This window comes from Sander vitreus, chromosome 7 (assembly GCF_031162955.1).
Source record: "Sander vitreus isolate 19-12246 chromosome 7, sanVit1, whole genome shotgun sequence".
NCBI lineage: Eukaryota > Metazoa > Chordata > Actinopteri > Perciformes > Percidae > Sander > Sander vitreus.
This window is the reverse complement of record NC_135861.1, coordinates 21,686,667-21,704,119: the sequence shown is the minus strand read 5'-3', so window position 1 is coordinate 21,704,119 and position 17,453 is coordinate 21,686,667. Positions and strand designations below refer to the sequence as shown.

The window sequence follows — 17,453 nt, the reverse complement described above, 5'->3', positions numbered from 1 at the left end:
TATGCGGCAGTCCTGTGGGCGAAAATGCCTCGTTGATGCTAGAGGTCAGAGGAGAATGGGCCGACTGATTCCAGCTGATAGAAGATCAACTTTGACTCAAATAACCACTCGTTACAACCGAGGTATGCAGTAAAGCATTTGTGAAGCCACAACACACACAACCTTGAGGCGGATGGGCTACACCAGCAGAAGACCCCACCGGGTACCACTCATCTCCACTAAAAATAGGAAAATGAGGCTACAATTTGCACGAGCTCACCAAAATTGGACAGTTAAAGACTGGAAAAATGTTGCCTGGTCTGATGAGTCTCGATTTCTGTTGAGACATTCAGATGGTAGAGTCAGAATTTGGTGTAAACAGAATGAGAACATGGATCCATCATGCCTTGTTACCACTGTGCAGGTTGGTGGTGGTGGTGTAATGGTGTGGGGATGTTTTCTTGGCACACTTTAGGCCCCTTAGTACCAATTGGGCATCGTTTAAATGCCACAGCCTACCTGAGCATTGTTTCTGACCATGTCCATCCCTTTATGACGACCATGTACGGTAGTATGGTGTTCCTAATAATCCTTTAGGTGAGTGTAAATTGTCATAACCAGGGATCAACCATTGTTGACCGGCTTGGTTTCAATTGACAAAAGAAGGGTTGAACACGCGTCACATAGTCTTCCTTCTTGTAACATGCATTTTGTAATAACTCGGGGTCATGCTCAGTGAACCTGTGAAATAGGGCGCAATGATGTTTTAGCTGTTTCACCACATAACTCCAGGGAGTTTTTAATTGCAGAAATGCAGCATTTCTTTTTTAGTACAAGATCTGCTCTGTTTCTTGGGTGAATAATCTAATGAGCCATATGGAGTCACAGAGGGAATCCAAATCCCCTTTGTTTTTTTAGATAAAGGCTGTATTCCATTCCATTTCAATGAGTGTCTCTGCAAGCAAAACATACTGTAAACTGCTTTTAGATTAGGGGGTGTCTAAAACCATGCTAGTCTTCCTGATTTGATGAAGGGTATTGATTTTCCACACTTGAGACTTGGCAGTGTGGGAATCTGAGAGATGACTCTTTCACCTGCTGTTGAAGAAGAGTAGGCTTTATGCCCTTTATTAATGGTCGGGCAGCATCAATGCAGCTGTCTTTAGATACTGTTACCTGCATTGTTACTGTATGCATATTAGAGTGGCCTACAGGGACCACTGCAGGATATTAATAGGAGATTGATCAAAGAGAAACCCTGATAGCTTTATACTACTCCCTGAGCATATACAGCTTGCAGCTGCATAATAGGTAGAAATGTTAATTCAGAGGATGCATATACAGTATTTTAATTTTAAAGTTTTATAAGTTATAAGATGCAGAAAGTGCTGAGCTAAGAACATGTAGTATTACCAAAACTCCCACCATTTAAAAAGTAATACTCCAACCAAAATCTATTAAGATTAAAACACTCACAGTGGAAAAGTATATACAACGGTCTATAATAACTTCTCTAACCACTCCTGCTGTCCATCCATATACTTAGGATGTTCTGAACAGTCAAAATTCCATAGTAATTAGGTATAACTGTGTTCTAATTGTAGTTCACAAACAAAACAACATCAGGAGGGAGGGAGGGAGAGAGAGGGAGAGAGAGGGAGAGAGAGGGAGAGACCTCTACAGGGAAATACAGTCACACTTTACACCGCTTAACATAAACTATCAGCATTTTGACCATTGTGTTTAATCCAACTACTAGCTAACTGTAACGTAGCATCCCGTGCAGCGATGCTTCTGGAAAGAAAAAAGTCAGGCACTGAAATTTTCGTTCTTATTCGGTCTCGTTACTACAGTTTACGTCGGAACCGGTGCCCTATTGGCACTGCGTTTCGGTGTACACAACCCTAGTCCTGACCAATGTAAGATGGATGTGCCATGCACAATTTTACACATCACCCCACAAACAAACTCACCAAGGTCGTGTGTAAGAATTGAGATGGATGTTGTCTGTTAAGCTATAATTTGGTGAACATACTGAGCTCTCAGAGAAAGAGAAGTTGACTATTCTGCAGGAGTGGTTTGAAAGGTTTCTTTTAATTGCTTTGATGCTTTTTGGAATCCATTGCAACTTACATGGTTAATCAAGCTGACCTCAGCTGCCATGCTCTGTCAAGGTTGAAAAGCCTACAGGGTGTGAGTATCTGGAAAAAGATCAGATTTGGGGTGGAGTATCACAAAAACATACCCACGCTCTTTCCTTTGTTTTTCCTACATCGTTATTTTTCATTAACACAGTATCCTTCCATGGCATGTCCTCAGCATTTTGTTTATATTTCCTCAGGGAGTGAAGCCAGCCAGCTACAACAAGGTCATAGATCCTGAAATCAAGGAGATTATTGGGGAGTGTATCTGCCAAAAGAAAGAGGAGCGGTGAGTTGACTGTGCCCATTATTGTCCAGTGTCCAGCCAATAGGGCCCACAAGGTCCCCTCTCATCTTTCATGCCTCGTCTCACCTCCCCCCCTTCATTGCTGTGGTGCTGACAGTTGGGCTCTCAGCAGCACCACAGTCTCACACCATATCTGCCGGGTGTCTTTCAATTTCTGTTACATAATGGGTTTGTGTACAGAGGGGAAAATAACCCTAATAAGCTTCCAGTGGCTTTTTATTGAAGCATAATTAGGTTCAGTGAGTGACTTCAGTGGCTCTGTCTCTTCTCCAAAGGTAATCCATGTCCATGTATGATGTAATTACTGTGCCAATATGTCCTTACACTATCAACACACCAGAATTATTGTACCACAGCTAACCATATCGATGCTATCTGCAAACACTATACATTACAGATACGTGGCACCTGTGTGTGTGTGTGTGTGTAATTTTTGTGCCTGAGTCTTGAGCTCTGGTGTTCCTTCTCCCAGGTACACCATCAAGGACCTGTTGAACCATGCTTTCTTTGCTGAGGACACAGGTGTAAGGGTGGAGCTAGCTGAGGAGGATGATGGGAAAAAGGACTCCATAGCCCTGAAACTGTGGGTGGAGGACCACAAGAAGTTAAAAGGGAAATACAAGGAGAGTGGAGCCATCGAGTTCACGTTTGACCTGGAAAAGGAGGTCCCTGAGGTTGTGGCACAAGAGATGGTGAGTGAATAATTAAAGGTATAGTCAGAAGAACTTATTCATACATGGAAAATATTTGGAGATAAATCTGGATTTGGAATCCTTATGTATTTCTTTGTTTTACATTGTGATGTCTTTCTTAAAAATATGGCATCTAGACAATTTAAGTAATTTTGTTTTAACCCATCCTAGTTATGCAGTTTGTCATGATTTGCATGTCTTTCTGGCTTAGTGTGTCCTAGCTCCTGGCGTTTCTTATGTCTCATCATTGGGGAATGGACACAAATGCAGATTGCTAGTGATTGCTTGATCCTCCAGGAATACAGTGATTGCGGTTTTGTTTGTTTTCTTTTGTTTACATTGTTTCTCAAGTGAACACTATCAGATAAGGCACCCACAGGCCCTGCAATAAAAACATGGCCCAGAAAAACTGAAGATTTGTGGGAGAAATGATAATACCAACCTCAAGTCTTTGTCACTCATCTAATCTGGTCTGGAGCACCATGAAATTATTTATTGGGTTATTTTATTAACACAGCTCAACTTCAGATGGAAAGTATAAACATAGTCATTGTCAGGCTTTGTTCTTTAACAGCATTTAACAGGATTCAAACTTGCTTTGAAACAGATTTATGTTAGGCCAGTCTACTGCATGAAGACTGAGAATCATCTGCAATGTGTTATTAGATATTGCACAAAGAATCTTACAGGACGTGCTCGACGTGTGAATAAAGGAGTCCGTGAAAGAAGTTTTTGTGAGTTGTGTCAGCTGCTTTCCTGGCCTTCTCTTTTTCTGCCTCTTGTTTTAACCAACTTCTTCTCTCTCTCTCTCTCTCTCTCTCTCTCTCTCTCCTCCCCCACGTCTCCCTCCCTCACATCTCTACCCTTCTTTCTTATCTGCTCTCTCTCCCTCCATTTATCTGTGCTGTTTTGGCCTTGACCAGGCTGTCAAGCTGGGAAAGAATGGCCTCTCTGTAACAATCACCTTGGGCATAAGAGCAGACATGTACCAAGATGGTACATGTAGACCAACAGCACAATGAGATTGTATGGCCAGCATGTTCCCATGTCAAGTCATGGATGGATAGATATGTTTTATTGGCAGTGATAGAAGTACTCAAATTGTTTTTTTCTGAAGTATAATTATTAATAGTAAAACTTAATTTTGCGCAGTAGAAGTCCTGCATTCAAATGTTTACTGCAAGTTAAAAAGAGACATATCAGCACAATGTAATTACACTTAACGTCTGTTCAAGGTGGCACTTTGAACTCTATTTTAATGCTAGATAGTTTAATGAATAATAATGCATCATATTTTAATTGTGATATTTTGTGAGTAAAAATCTGAATCTGCAACGTAACCGCAACATTTCTGTCAGATAAATGTAGTAGTACAATGTTTTCCTCTGAAGTAGAAGTACACAGCAAGTCAGTAGTATACAGCGGGTTTGCTTCGAGGGCCTTCTGTAAGTTATTTGGGGTTACAATGGTTCTGGAGAATGCTACATGCAGCAATACCACAGGCCAAGCAATCAGCCTGTTGCAAACAATTACTCTGTTTATTACTATGTGTTTTCTATGACATTTTATACCATGCATTCTGTATGCTGCACATCAGATGAATGAACGTGGTTTATTTAAATAGTGTTAGATTTAATACTCACAACATATTGGCTTGTCCAGCTTTTTTCTTTCAAATATTTGTACTGCTTTATGTTGTGTTCTCCCATTTTTGGTTTGGACTGGATTGTTTTTGCATGTATAACATGTGTTCTATGTATTGTCTTCATCTTTATTTGCAGATGTAACAGTTCAGACGGTTCTGTTGTGAACAGTGAACCAAGCTGCTGACAAAAGGAATACGTCCCCACTGCTCTGATCTCCTTGAAATAGATTTCCTATTCTTTTTCTTTCTTGCGCTTTCTCTCTCCCTCACACAATGTGATCTCTCTTCTCTCACATGCTCTATGCTAAAATATCCTGGAAGTCATGCCTTTTCCCTTTTCTTTGTCAGGTGGAGTCTGGCTTCTTCCATGAGAGTGATGCTAAGACTGTAGGAAAGTCAATCAGGGACCGTGTGGCACTGATCAAATGGAGAAGAGAGAGAACAGTGTCTGCTGCGGTTCCAGTGGAACAAGGTGAAGGGGGACACAGGGTCCAGATGACAACATCTCAGGGCATCCCTGCTGGAGTTGCACATGTAGGACAGCCTTTGCTGGAACCAGAAGAGCCAGAGGCAGACCAGCACAACAGGCTGTGTAACCTACCAGCCAGTGCCACCTCAGTGACATGTAAAAAAATTCTATTCTCCTCTACTCAAAAATAAATGAGCTTAATTTCTGATGTTTTTTATAAGTGCAAGATTTCTGTGTCTCTGCAGCAGACGGCACACTTGATAGTGGCATGGGCTCCACTGTGTACTCAGAATCCACCAGCAGCCAGCAGAGTGTCCTCTACCAGTCCCTGCTGGAGCCTATTACTATGGCAACACAGCAGGTCTGTATCAGGAGCATACACACCCAGGTGGACCATGTACATTCAGATTTATTAAAATACAAACACTCTTTGAAAGCAGCCATGGCTCACGTGGCCTTGGAACTGGGCACAGACACTGTATCTGCACACTTAAAAACAATATTCATCTACACAGTCAACACATTTCTGGACATTTGCACATCAGTCTTCATTAACCCAGTCATGCACAGCAAGTTTGTTCGTCCTTATCATATAGTTTTTTTTTTTTTTTTTGTTACAAGCTATTCATTTTGAGTAACGTGTTTTCTTTTTTGGGTTGCTCCTCAATCAGTGCCACAGCAGTAGCCCTTTTCTGACAGATCGACCTCACTCCTGTGAAAAGGGTGAAGTATGGGGGGCAACACTGAGCCCAGAGCTCAGGACTCGATTGGGAGCTGCAACACGGAGAGGAAGTGCCCCTGTTATTGACACTCACAGGGCAAACCACATTGCTCAACTCCATGCCCTTATTCAGTCGCGGAGATCAATCAGTCCCACCCCCACAGTACCAGAGAAACGGTTAGAACTCAGCCCCCCTGAGATTCACTCAGAGGCTAAGGATGGGTTCTCCACCCAGGGTGCTCTACCAGTACTGCAGGCCTTCCCTGTCTCTTCACCCTCTGAGTACCGCCGCTGTAGTGACACCAGCATCAGACTGTTATCCGAGTCCACCAGTGAGAACTTAACACTTCCTGTGCCAAGTGTACGCAGACACTCTGACCTTAGTAATCTTCTGAGTCTGCCCTCTCGTCATAACCACCATTTTCCAATCCATAAAGGCCACATGTGCCAGGCCTGCCTCTCTTTGCTTCTTCTAAGGTCACGAGAAGGGTGCCACTGCTGTCCTTCTGTTGCCATGCCAACACACCACTGTCCATGTGACTTGAGACAAAACCTGTCCTCTGGTGGAGCAATGACCACTCCTAGTTATGGACGGCTGAAAGGTTTGAGCGATTGTTCCAATTTCTCACTGCTACAGCAGTCCCTGTTTAATATAATCAGCCGCAAAGCAGACCCTTGTCACACCATACCCTCCCAAGCCCTGCTGCACTCCTCTGCTGCCCACAGGCCTGTCCGCAGTGATGGAGACGGAAGCCTGAAGCGTAATCTCCTGAGTGGCAGTATGGTTGGAGACCGAGAACCCCTTCAGGACTGCAATGATAAATTCTGTGCCAGAGAGCAGCAAGTTACCAAGGCTGTGGGAGTGGTAGGTCACATTAGCAGACAAGTCGCTTTGGTTTCCCATGTGGGGCCAACTCCTGCTTAACTGATTTCTCTCAGCCTGTCCGAGGTACAGCATTATTCAGCCTGGAGCTGGTCTGATCTCCTGTCTGCTGTCTGAGTCTTGCTACCTGTATAGGCTTAAAGAACTGAAAATCATAAGCTTGCTACTGTTGGAGGACAATGGCACAATCTCTAATAGACTACGTTTCCTTGCTGATTAACCTTAACCAATCCCTTCTAAAACTGACCTAGATGTTCCTTTCTGCTTTACTGGCCCAATGCTACAGCTGTCTTGCTTTAGCTTGCCTTGGATAGATGGCCTCTGATTGAAGGAGATGTCTGATCTCTCTCCTCTCGGTCTCTCCTACCATTTCTCTCTTGTGTCCTTATTTTAGCACACACCGGTCACCTGTCACTGCCTGCTCATTGTTGAAACAGATGTTTCATTAACTTATTTTTATATATCATTCTCTCATACTTGCATCCGGTAATGTAATTGTCACAATTATTAGCTTTTCTGTGATTTTTATCCTCGACCGGTAAAATTCACTCCCGCGAGGGTCTAATTTTAATTTCTCTCCTTTGTTTTCTTAGGCCAGTTCCACAGGTCACCCGAATCAAACATCTGTACAGGGCCTGCCTTCATCCAGCACAGCAGTGCACACACCACTGCAGTGCCTCCAGCCTGGACACAGTTACCCTGCTGCTCCATATGCTGGCCAACACAGTGCTGCAACACCAGCTCCAGCTAGTCTATGTTCAGTCAACGTCCAGCATACAGTCAGTGCTGCTGGCTACACACCTCCAGGTGTGCAACAGACCCAAGCTGCAGCAAATATTTTAGCATCAGCTGTGCCACAACTTGTTGCACAGAGCTACCAAACACCATGCCACCAACAGCAGCAGGCAACAGCAGCAAGCTCTTTGACTTTTCCTTTGAAAGTCCAACAAACTTGTCAGAACTGTGTGTCTCAACAACAGGCTCACTCTGCATCAGGATACCCTACTCCAGTTCAGCAACAGACTGCTGCAGCAGCGACCGCTCTGCCAGCACAGCAGCCAGCACAAAGCTACCCTCTTGCATCTTTAGCCCCAACTATGGCAGCCATTGCCCAGTGTCATGATACTACACAAGCTCCCAGCGCACTGCAACACGTCAAACTGCCAAGTCAGCAGCCTGGTCAGAGCTCCGCGACACCAGCACTTTACAGCCAACAGATACCCATTCAGCAAGAGCACCAACTAAATACTCAGTCCAATATACAACTAACACAACATGCTGAGCAGGCTCATATTCAGCCTCAACTCCAGCATAGCCAAGAAACTCTGCATACCATACACCAACAAATGGCACAACAGCCTACCCAGCTTTCTCAAAGTATTCAGTCTCAAGGTCAGCAACAAGTACACACCGTAACTCTACAGAAGCACAGTCAGAAAGCCATGCAGACTGCATTTCCACAACAGAGCCAGGATGTATCCCAGTCTACAGTCCAACAGGTTCATATTCCAGCTTCTCAACTTCATCCGACAGCACTCCCAGTTGTGCAGGTTGCAGCCACACACCAGAGTTACCCTGCTGCTGGTCTACCTGATGCTGCCTCTCAAAACTATGCACATTCTGCCCTCAATGCACTGCAGCAACAGACTGCATCAGCTCAGAACCACTACCTGTCTGCACAGTCTACTGCTGCTCCCCAGACTTACGGAGGACAACAGGTGAGGGATGATAATCACTACAATATATTGTAGCAAGGTGGCGTACATATTGCCCCAGTTTCGAATTTGTTTTCCCTCCTCTGACCTCACCCTGTTTTAATTTTTCATCAGTTTCAACCCCATCTTTGCATCGCTGCTTTCCTGAACCAGGTAGAATGCCTTCGTCTGAACACAATTTGTCACAGTGGGAGGGACAGAAAATAATTAACTTAAACAAGTAAACATTATGATTTATGGCAATGCTATTATTGCTTTTAGGCTACTCATATTATGTAGCCTGGTTTTGATTTGGTGCAGCTAAATTGGTAGCAGCTGTGTTGGTGGACAGTAGGTGAATAAAAAAATAAAAAGCCCAACAGGAGTTTCCTTGGACAACAGCCAACAAAGAGATGAAGGAAAACAGTAATGAAAACAATAACAGTGGTTTTAGCCGCTGCATCTGCCAGCCCTCCCAGGCTTGGTCTCCTCTGGGATAAACACAGTGCTCAAGTATGTGCAGCAGATTCAGACTCATTCCAGGCTTAGGGACAGGATGGAAAATGTCAGCTATTCTGATCTGGGTCAATAGCAGGAAATGCAGATTTCCAAACTGAGAGATGAAACCGGAATCCCTGCCATTATTGAAATTCCTCCTCTTTTTCTCCCTCCTCTTTTTGTTCTTCTGTAGAATATTCTTGCTGGTCATAGCATATCACAGCTTGTACAAGATGGACAGAGCCATGGGCAGAATCTCAGCCAGTCAGCTTCAAGTGCACCAGCCCAGGCACTGCCTCCTCAACAGTCAATGGCTCAGGCTACTGTCCAGCAACAACTCCAACCTCTGCAGATTTCAAACTCTCTACCACCAACACATCCATCCCAGGTATTGTCTGTTCTCACACATTTCACAAGTATCTTACCGGGGTAATAGCCGTTCATTTTTCTTGTGTCTAAATTATTGTATGTCTCAGCAGTTATTTTTACCTTGGATTATACAGAACGATAATAATATAGATTTAACGCATAATAATCTTGAAATCCTCATGTTTGTTCTCTAGATTATTTGATTTTCCTCTCTTTTTATCCTTTTTCCTTTTCCCTTCAGTTTCCTTCACAGTATCCCACAATCCAGGTGATGACAGCTGTGACTGCCTGTGAATCCTCTTACCCTCATTCCTGCACTGCCCCTCACCCTTCAACCTCCTCTTCTTTTAATCACATCTTCCTTTCTCCTGGACAGACTCTTCCTGTGACCCCCTCTGTCTCCCCCCTTTCGCCTCTGCACATTGAAAATGTGTTAGTTTCACCCACTCCAGTGTCCCTCATACCTTCCCCCTCACCAATGCTGGGTAGGGTGGGACCCACATCCCCACAGCACCAGCCCACCGCTGTTCTGCAGCAGAGTGTTGGATCTGAATCTTCTCATTCACAACCTGCATTTATATCCGCACCAATCACCCAGCCCATACACACATACCCACATGCCACGTGCCAGAACACACACCCTCCCACAAATGGCAGCAATCAGCCTCTGATGCAGGTAATTATGATGGCTGCAATGGAGTGCAGATTTTTACAAAGAGGGTGTGAACTGGAACCTTTGATTGTGATAATCTCTGTCGGATTGTTGCTGTTATTCTGTGGCTAAGTGATAAATCAGATAAAGTAATGCAGATTAGAGCTGGACGATATGGAAAAAATCTAATCAAATACATAGATGTCGATATTGCGGCGGTATTGTAGGGCTTACTATTGCTGTGTTCACAAAATATTTACAGTGAGTGTTTTGATAAATAATAATCAATAATGTGGATACAATGACCAAGTGGGTAAAGGAAAATAATCAAACAGCTAGTAAAGTAAGTTCAGAAAATGTCATCACTTATGCAGCCTTTAAAACCAGGAAAAGACAACACTTGTGTAATATTACGATACCCAAAATTTAAGATGTTATCTAGCCTCAAATATAGATGTCGATATTAATTCAATTCAGTTTTATTTATAGTATCAAATCATAACAAGAGTTATCTCGAGACACTTTACAGATAGAGTAGGACTAGACCACACTCTATAATTTACAAAGCCCCAACAATTACAATAATTCCCTCAAGAGCAAGCATTAGCGGTAGCTATTGCGACAGTGGCGAGGAAAAACTCCCTTTCGGGAAGAAACCTCGGACAGACCCAGACTCTGGCAGGCGTTTGTTCACCTGTGCCGGTTGGGGGTGTGATGAACAGTGGCATAGTCAATAAAGATAATGGAACAGTGACTACAATGGTAGTCGAGTAGTTCATGTCATAGTAGGTCTGCAGCAGGGCGTTACGGGGTGTAATGTGGCACAGCATGGGTGGACGCAGCAGACGCAGCCGACACTGCAGGGAATCGCAGCGTAGCAGGGTGGCAGGTCCATAGCGACAGCTGCACCCAAGTCTTAAAAGCACCCTAATCTGCCATGATATTCTCAGAAGAAGAACATAAGGACTCCGGGAGGCAACTCCCAGAGCTAGGTTAGTAACAAGCATTTCTGGGAGAAGAATGCACATAAAAGGAAACAAATGAAAAGAGAGATGAAAGAGCAGCTCATTGTGTCATAGGGAGGAAGGAAATTCCCCAGCAGTCTAGAATTATAATAGCATAACTAAGAGAGGCAGGCTAAAGAGAGGTGCCGGGTCGGGCTTGAACTCTCCCCTGCCAGAACGGGCTGTACTTCCTGCCTCCCTCTACTCTCACTATATTATTGATTATATGATAGGTAGATCTGATGACTATGAGGAGAAGCAGAGGGAAGCTGGGGTGCTGTGTCTATAGCTATACACCCTGCCCCGCCGGTCTAGGCTTACGCTGCAACTCCTCACTCCCTAACTATAAGCGTTCGTTTGGGGAGATTGTTTTTGAGGAACGTTGTCGTTCATACCCATATGTTGCCCAGTCCTAGCGCAAATGGAAAAATGACTGAAGTCTTTGCTAATAATTGTTATTCATACTGTACTTCATAGATGGAGATCCTGTTAAATATTTTTGAGGAATTCTTATCAAGAAAACAGCCAAATGTTTGAATATTTCAAAATGTCTGCAAAGGACTCAGTCTTCCAGAATAACCTCATTATGTATAATACAAATGTGTTATCTGGTTTGTCTTTTACAGCAGGTTCAGCAGGCCCAGATCAGCAATCCTGAGCTTGTCCCCTCTGCTCAGCCAGTCCAGCCCACTCAGCTCACCCAACCTGCAGTCTTCTCCTCACCTTTGCTGAATGGGTCAAACCCGTGCACAGTCACTACTGCAGCACAGCTGGACAACAATAATCCATGCCAGCTGGCCCTGCAGGCCCAGAGTCAGGTTCAGAGCCAGATTCCTGTGCTTCAGCCCTCTGACTTTCAGAGAGTGTCATCTGGGTCTGGTAGTTCCAGTCTGACTCAGCAGAAACAGCTCAGTAGTCTCACTGGAGCTGCAGGTCAGGGTCCTACAGAGAGCAACACTGAGGTATGGGCATATGATTTCCACATTTTGTTAGTTCTCATTTCTTCCTCTGCCTACCTTGCTTTGCAAATATATACCAGTGCACTCACATGTTGTATCACTGTACTTCCTCTCAAGTCACTGTCAGGAACGTAATCTAAATTACGCAATACATGTTACACACATCTCTTTTATTCCTTCTCTCTGCTTGTTTGTTTCTGTATTTGTTCTTTCTGTAGGATCAAGCTGCAGAGAGACACACTGAAGGACATAGCTATGACAGGTACTAGCTTTTTTCCCCTCAACCATGTTTGCAGGTGATCTCAGCCAGCTCTCAGGTTCTGTCAAATGGACATTAATCCCTAGTCAGCCTTCTGCCTGATAAGCAGTGACATGAATGTTGACACAATGCAGTTGGTCTTAAACAGTTTTCCGTCCTCTTACTTCAGACTTAAAGAATTAGAGGCTCTATACTCAGGGAAGTGCCATGTTGAAAGGATGCCGAGTAGAACATGCATTGGTTGGCTACATTGTTTTTTTTTTTTTTTTTTGTTGCAAACAAAAAGTAATTAAACACAAAGCTTAACACTATCAAAAGCATTGCCTTTGCCCATTTTTTTTACACTCCCAGAGGCAAAGGAGGCAACCTTGTTTGCCTTTTAGAAAATAATGATAGAACAACTCCTAACTAGCTAGCTGTTCCTCCTAAAGTAAAACCGGTCCCATTTCTTATACTGTATTATTTGTTGTGTAATGTAGACCTAGCTGACAGCCGTCTATTTTTCTGGCATTATTTTGACAAAAGGACAGCTCTCCAGCTATACACAAATGTCTGTAAAACCAGAGTGCACTTTGATGAACACTCATGGCATCTATCGATCTGTCATATCGTTGTGATCAGCAGCTTTACATTTCAGAAAGTTCAGTTGTTCTTTCATAATGGATAGAAGATAGCTAATCCCCCACAAATCTATATCCCCTTCAAGCTCATGTGGAGTTTAGCATCTCCCATGGTTGATATATCAGGCTTTTTTTATATATATATATATATATATATATATATATATATATATATATATATATATATATATATATATATATATATATATATATATATATATATATATACACACACACACACACACACAACATACTACTTTTGTCAATCCATTATCTTTATTTGGACTACAGTTTTGAACATGTTTGACTTTGTAATATTGAAACTAATAGTCTACTTTAACGTAGAGCTGTGTGCTCAGTATTAATGTATTCATGAATAAAGCAATACATGCTTACACTGATGTACTTGCCTATCCTCACCAAAACCAGTCTCAACTCTGATGCCACGTCAGGGAAGGAGATGAGTGATGGTTACGAGGGGACATATGGAGGTAAAGGCGAAGGGAAAATCCGCAAACACCACCGCAGGTCCACACGCACTCGTTCTCGGCAAGAGAAGACTAGCAGGCCAAAGCTCAGCATGCTCAATGTGGGTAACCAAAATATATTCCAACAAGGAAAACATTTCTTTAAACCAATGTTCAAAAATAATGTAATAGTAGACAATTCATTTATTATGTCTGCTCTTGTTGCAGGTGTGTAACACTGGCGATAAGATGGTAGAATGTCAGTTGGAAACTCATAACCACAAAATGGTTACTTTCAAGTTTGACCTGGATGGAGATGCACCTGAAGAGATTGCTACATACATGGTAAGTAGGAGACAAAGTCACTGCCCCTTCAATTGATGCAAAGGTATTGGTAGCGTGTGGTAAGCTGCCTGAGATGCTTTATTGTGGCTCAGAACTCTGAAACTCCCTGTATTGCTGTTCTGAGCTGCAATGCAGCAAAAATGTTTGTCTGTCTCTCTCTCCTGCTATTTCTCTCCTCCAATCCAAACTAATTCATATTTATAGATAGATAAATATTTATGGCTCCACCAACTTACCATGTATAATATAGGTTGTCCAAGGCAAACACCTACTTTTTACTTACTTTACTTAAAGCGTAACTCTCGCCAAAATGCAACCTAGGGTCTTTTTTGCAAATGTACCTGAGTCAAACCTTCGTTTAAAGGCATATTTAGGACGGAAGCGCCACTTTTAAGATGTACTGTATTTTCGTTTTTTCCGTCAAATGGCCTTTTGAATGGGAGTGCTAGGGGCACCTCAAAATCACTATTTTTAAAACACTAAGAAGGCTTGACACAACATGAAACTTTGCTTGAAGTATCACCAGGGGCTCTACACCTTAACAAAAGCATTGAGAACATTGTTTGTGTACCCAGAGTTTACTAAAAAAGGTTTTGAACAACTCACCGTAGGTCTTGTTGTTTCCAGCCGCTACCACCTCGGCAGTCAAAACAAGTTGATATCAAAACAAGTAGCCACAGATTTAGTATATCCCTTGTGCACCGGTGTAGTTAAGGTGTAGAGCCCCTGGTGATACTTTGAGCAAAGTTTCATGTTGTGTCGAGCCTTCTTAGTGTTTTTAAAAATAGCTATTTTGAGGCTAGCATAAAAGTGCCCCTAGCACTCCCATTCAAAAACGAAAATACGGTACATCTTAAAAGTGGCGCTTCCATCCTAAATATGCTTTTAAATGAAAGTTTGACTCGGGTACATTCACAAAAAGACCCTAGGTTGCATTTTGGCGAGAGTTCAACTTTTATGATGTGAAATGCTTAGAAACATAAATACTTAATAAACTTTATTAAATTATGCAAAAGTAGTCCATGGATTTTCTTCGGCCTCAAATTGAATAGAGAATGTATCTGGAATTTAGTTTACTCTCAAAATGTTTTTCCCCTCCTAAACTTCTGTTGTCCCTGGCACAGTATTGTTTTAAACCTTGCTTGTTAAGCTTAAACCTTTAATGTCCTGTTACCTTTTTCTCCATCGTGCCCTTCAGGTGCAGAATGATTTCATTCTGCCTTTAGAAAAAGAAGTGTTTATTGAGCAACTGAAGGACATTGTGGACAAGGCTGAGGACTTGCTGAGTGAAGACGCCGAGAGTGAGAGGAACTCTGACCAAGGAGGCAGTCCCAAACAATGTGAGGGAGCTGGCGCTCTGGGAACAGAGGTGAGAAAGTAACTGTTGACAGTTAATAGTTGCGATGGCACAATCTGTCTACCGCGCACTCAAGATGACTTTGCATGCAACGCTGCCAAAAATACTATTCTTGCTGATGTGATATTTTGATCTGCATTGATCTTTAACTGAATTTGTTTCTGATGTTCAGCTCTTTGGCTGGTTGAGGACATATTTAAATGCCTATTAAATTGATACACCTGCATCAAATCTGTGTAGTAATTCTTGCTTTTCTTTAGGGATTGAAGGCTTTCGCACCCAGCACACCACAGCTGGTGTACCAGCAAAATGGTAAGACTCTGAGCCACCTGGATCTTGTAGATTCACTCAAGAGAATTCACTCACACTTTACAGTTCCAGTTAAACTTAGCTGCCTCCCTGTACATCTGTATTCTTATGAGGCCTGTGGTGATGTGACAATGGATGATTTTATGAATTACTTTGAAATCTGTTTGTATTCTCCAATGCTTTTGATTTTTTGATTCCAAAGTGTTCATTACCTTTTTAGCTATTCTACTGAATTGATTTTATAGTATATGTGCATTTATGATCTTTTTCTTTCTCTCTGTCCTTGAAAGTCCTCCACACTGGCAAACGCTGGTTTATCATCTGCCCTGTCGCTGAGACGCCTGTGTTAGATAAAGAGAAGACTACATCTCACAGCTCTACAGCCCAGGGTATGCACACTCAGAAATACAAAGTATCATTAATGCTTCCTTGATGTCTTGAGATTCACTACTTACTAAAAGGAATTCTTTAATATGAGCAGCAGCTTTCTCTGCCAGGAGTATGTTTTTTATAGGACTGAAACGGAATCGTTTGTGTCTTGCTGTTGATAGTGAAGACGCTGTGCATGCATCACAGTGTGCTTCTTTGTGGTTCATCCGTTGGGGTCAGTTATATAAGAGCACTTCTTCAGTGGTTCTAGGCAGAAATGAAGGGCAGGATCTAACTCCAGCTGACAGAGCCTGGTGGGGGAAGACAAGCAGTGATGTTGATAACACACTGGCACCTGCAGAACCCAGCCTCTCTTCTTTATGGCCTTGGCCGTTTAACTCCAAATCTGTTCTACTCCCAATTAACGCTAATCTTTTTATTTCTCCAGAATCCGAAAAGTCTGCCTCATCCTCAGTCAGGCCCAACAGCAACATGACTGCAGTGACTCCCCCAGTCACATCTTTATCCTCCCAAAGCCCATCTTCCTCCTCTTTGCTCCCTGCAGCTCAGACCTCATTGCAACCTCAAGACCAAAACATTGAAAAAACACGGATCCAGCAGCCTCAGCCCTGTATAAATAAACATCCCCTTGCTGCTGTTGGTGCCAGCCATCACAACTCCCTTCCTGTGGAAGAGCCTTGCATCTCTGCTGTCTCTATGGTAAAGGACATTCCATGCTGCGCTATTGTGCCACCGGTCTCTCTGAATGTGAATGCTATTGATAAAGAAGCAGTTAGTGGTTTGACCTCTTCTCAAACTAATCAGCCCAACCAGAAGGCCAGTCCTACTGGAGAACTACCCCCTCAGCTGGCCTCCCATCAGTCTGTGGTCCTGCAGCAACCTTATGCCACGCCCATGCAGCCTGGGACAGTCACCTCCCAGCCCCAGAGTCCAGCACATCAGAACTCCCAGTCCACAAGCCACCCGCAGCCAGTAAGTGGGGGGCCAGGAGAGTCAGACAGTGAGGGACCACGCAGAGTGGAGTTTGCAGACCGCACCATCAAGACATTGGATGAGAAGCTGAGAAACCTGTTGTACCAGGAGCATGCTCCCTCCCAGGCCTCTAGCACTGCATCTGACCCCCAGGCCTCCAGTACAGAGGGAGTAAGCTCACCTCCAGTCTCAGAAGGCCAGAGCACCGAGGGAGCACTTACAAAGAAGAAGGGGGAGCAGCTGGTAATTTTTTTTTGTGTTTGTGCGTTTGTAATCTGAGCATTCAAACATTGGTTAGGAGCTAAGTTAATGGCATCATCATTGAATCGTTTCCCTGCATTGTCATTCATTTGACTATTGGCTTGGCTGTAAAGAGCACTATGATTAGAAAGAGGGTTAGGGTAACAAAATGACTGCCGTCAGCGCCATAATTCATCATGATCTTTTTCTCTGGCAGCTTCATTTTGTGTGTGTGTTTCTTTGTGTGCATGCTTCCAAAAACAAATCAGGGTCTGACTCATTCAGACAAAACTGAGGTTAGGAGAGGATAATGGCTAGCCTTACCACACTGATCTAGCGCATGTAGCGATTTACCACTCGCCACTATTCAAATGATTGCAACCTCCCACACACACACCCTTCTCTTTTTCTCTGTTAGCCTCAGATTCCTGAGAGCACAGATAGCGTGGGTGCACTAAGTGACTCTTCAGTGGCAGGTAGG

The 17,453-nt window shown here is 43.3% G+C and overlaps 1 protein-coding gene across 4 annotated transcripts in view; it reads left to right on the top strand.

Moving 5' to 3' along the window:
- Positions 1-17,453, top strand: part of LOC144521070 (serine/threonine-protein kinase WNK2) — a 48,128-nt gene that overhangs the window by 22,404 nt on the left and 8,271 nt on the right. The window contains exons 6-23 of one of the 4 annotated variants that reach the window (XM_078255336.1): positions 2,321-2,409; positions 2,900-3,119; positions 5,113-5,389; positions 5,482-5,594; positions 5,905-6,819; positions 7,431-8,555; positions 8,667-8,705; positions 9,223-9,417; positions 9,640-10,074; positions 11,681-12,016; positions 12,232-12,275; positions 13,322-13,481; positions 13,588-13,704; positions 14,903-15,073; positions 15,322-15,373; positions 15,661-15,759; positions 16,188-16,975; positions 17,391-17,448. In XM_078255336.1, coding sequence (XP_078111462.1) covers positions 2,321-2,409; positions 2,900-3,119; positions 5,113-5,389; positions 5,482-5,594; positions 5,905-6,819; positions 7,431-8,555; positions 8,667-8,705; positions 9,223-9,417; positions 9,640-10,074; positions 11,681-12,016; positions 12,232-12,275; positions 13,322-13,481; positions 13,588-13,704; positions 14,903-15,073; positions 15,322-15,373; positions 15,661-15,759; positions 16,188-16,975; positions 17,391-17,448 — 5,233 coding nt within the window. Of the gene's footprint in view, positions 1-2,320; positions 2,410-2,899; positions 3,120-5,112; positions 5,390-5,478; positions 5,595-5,904; positions 6,820-7,430; positions 8,556-8,666; positions 8,706-9,222; positions 9,418-9,639; positions 10,075-11,680; positions 12,017-12,231; positions 12,276-13,321; positions 13,482-13,587; positions 13,705-14,902; positions 15,074-15,321; positions 15,374-15,660; positions 15,760-16,187; positions 16,976-17,390; positions 17,449-17,453 lie in introns of all 4 variants that reach the window. The other 3 variants (XM_078255335.1, XM_078255337.1, XM_078255339.1) reach the window with 3 other exon arrangements.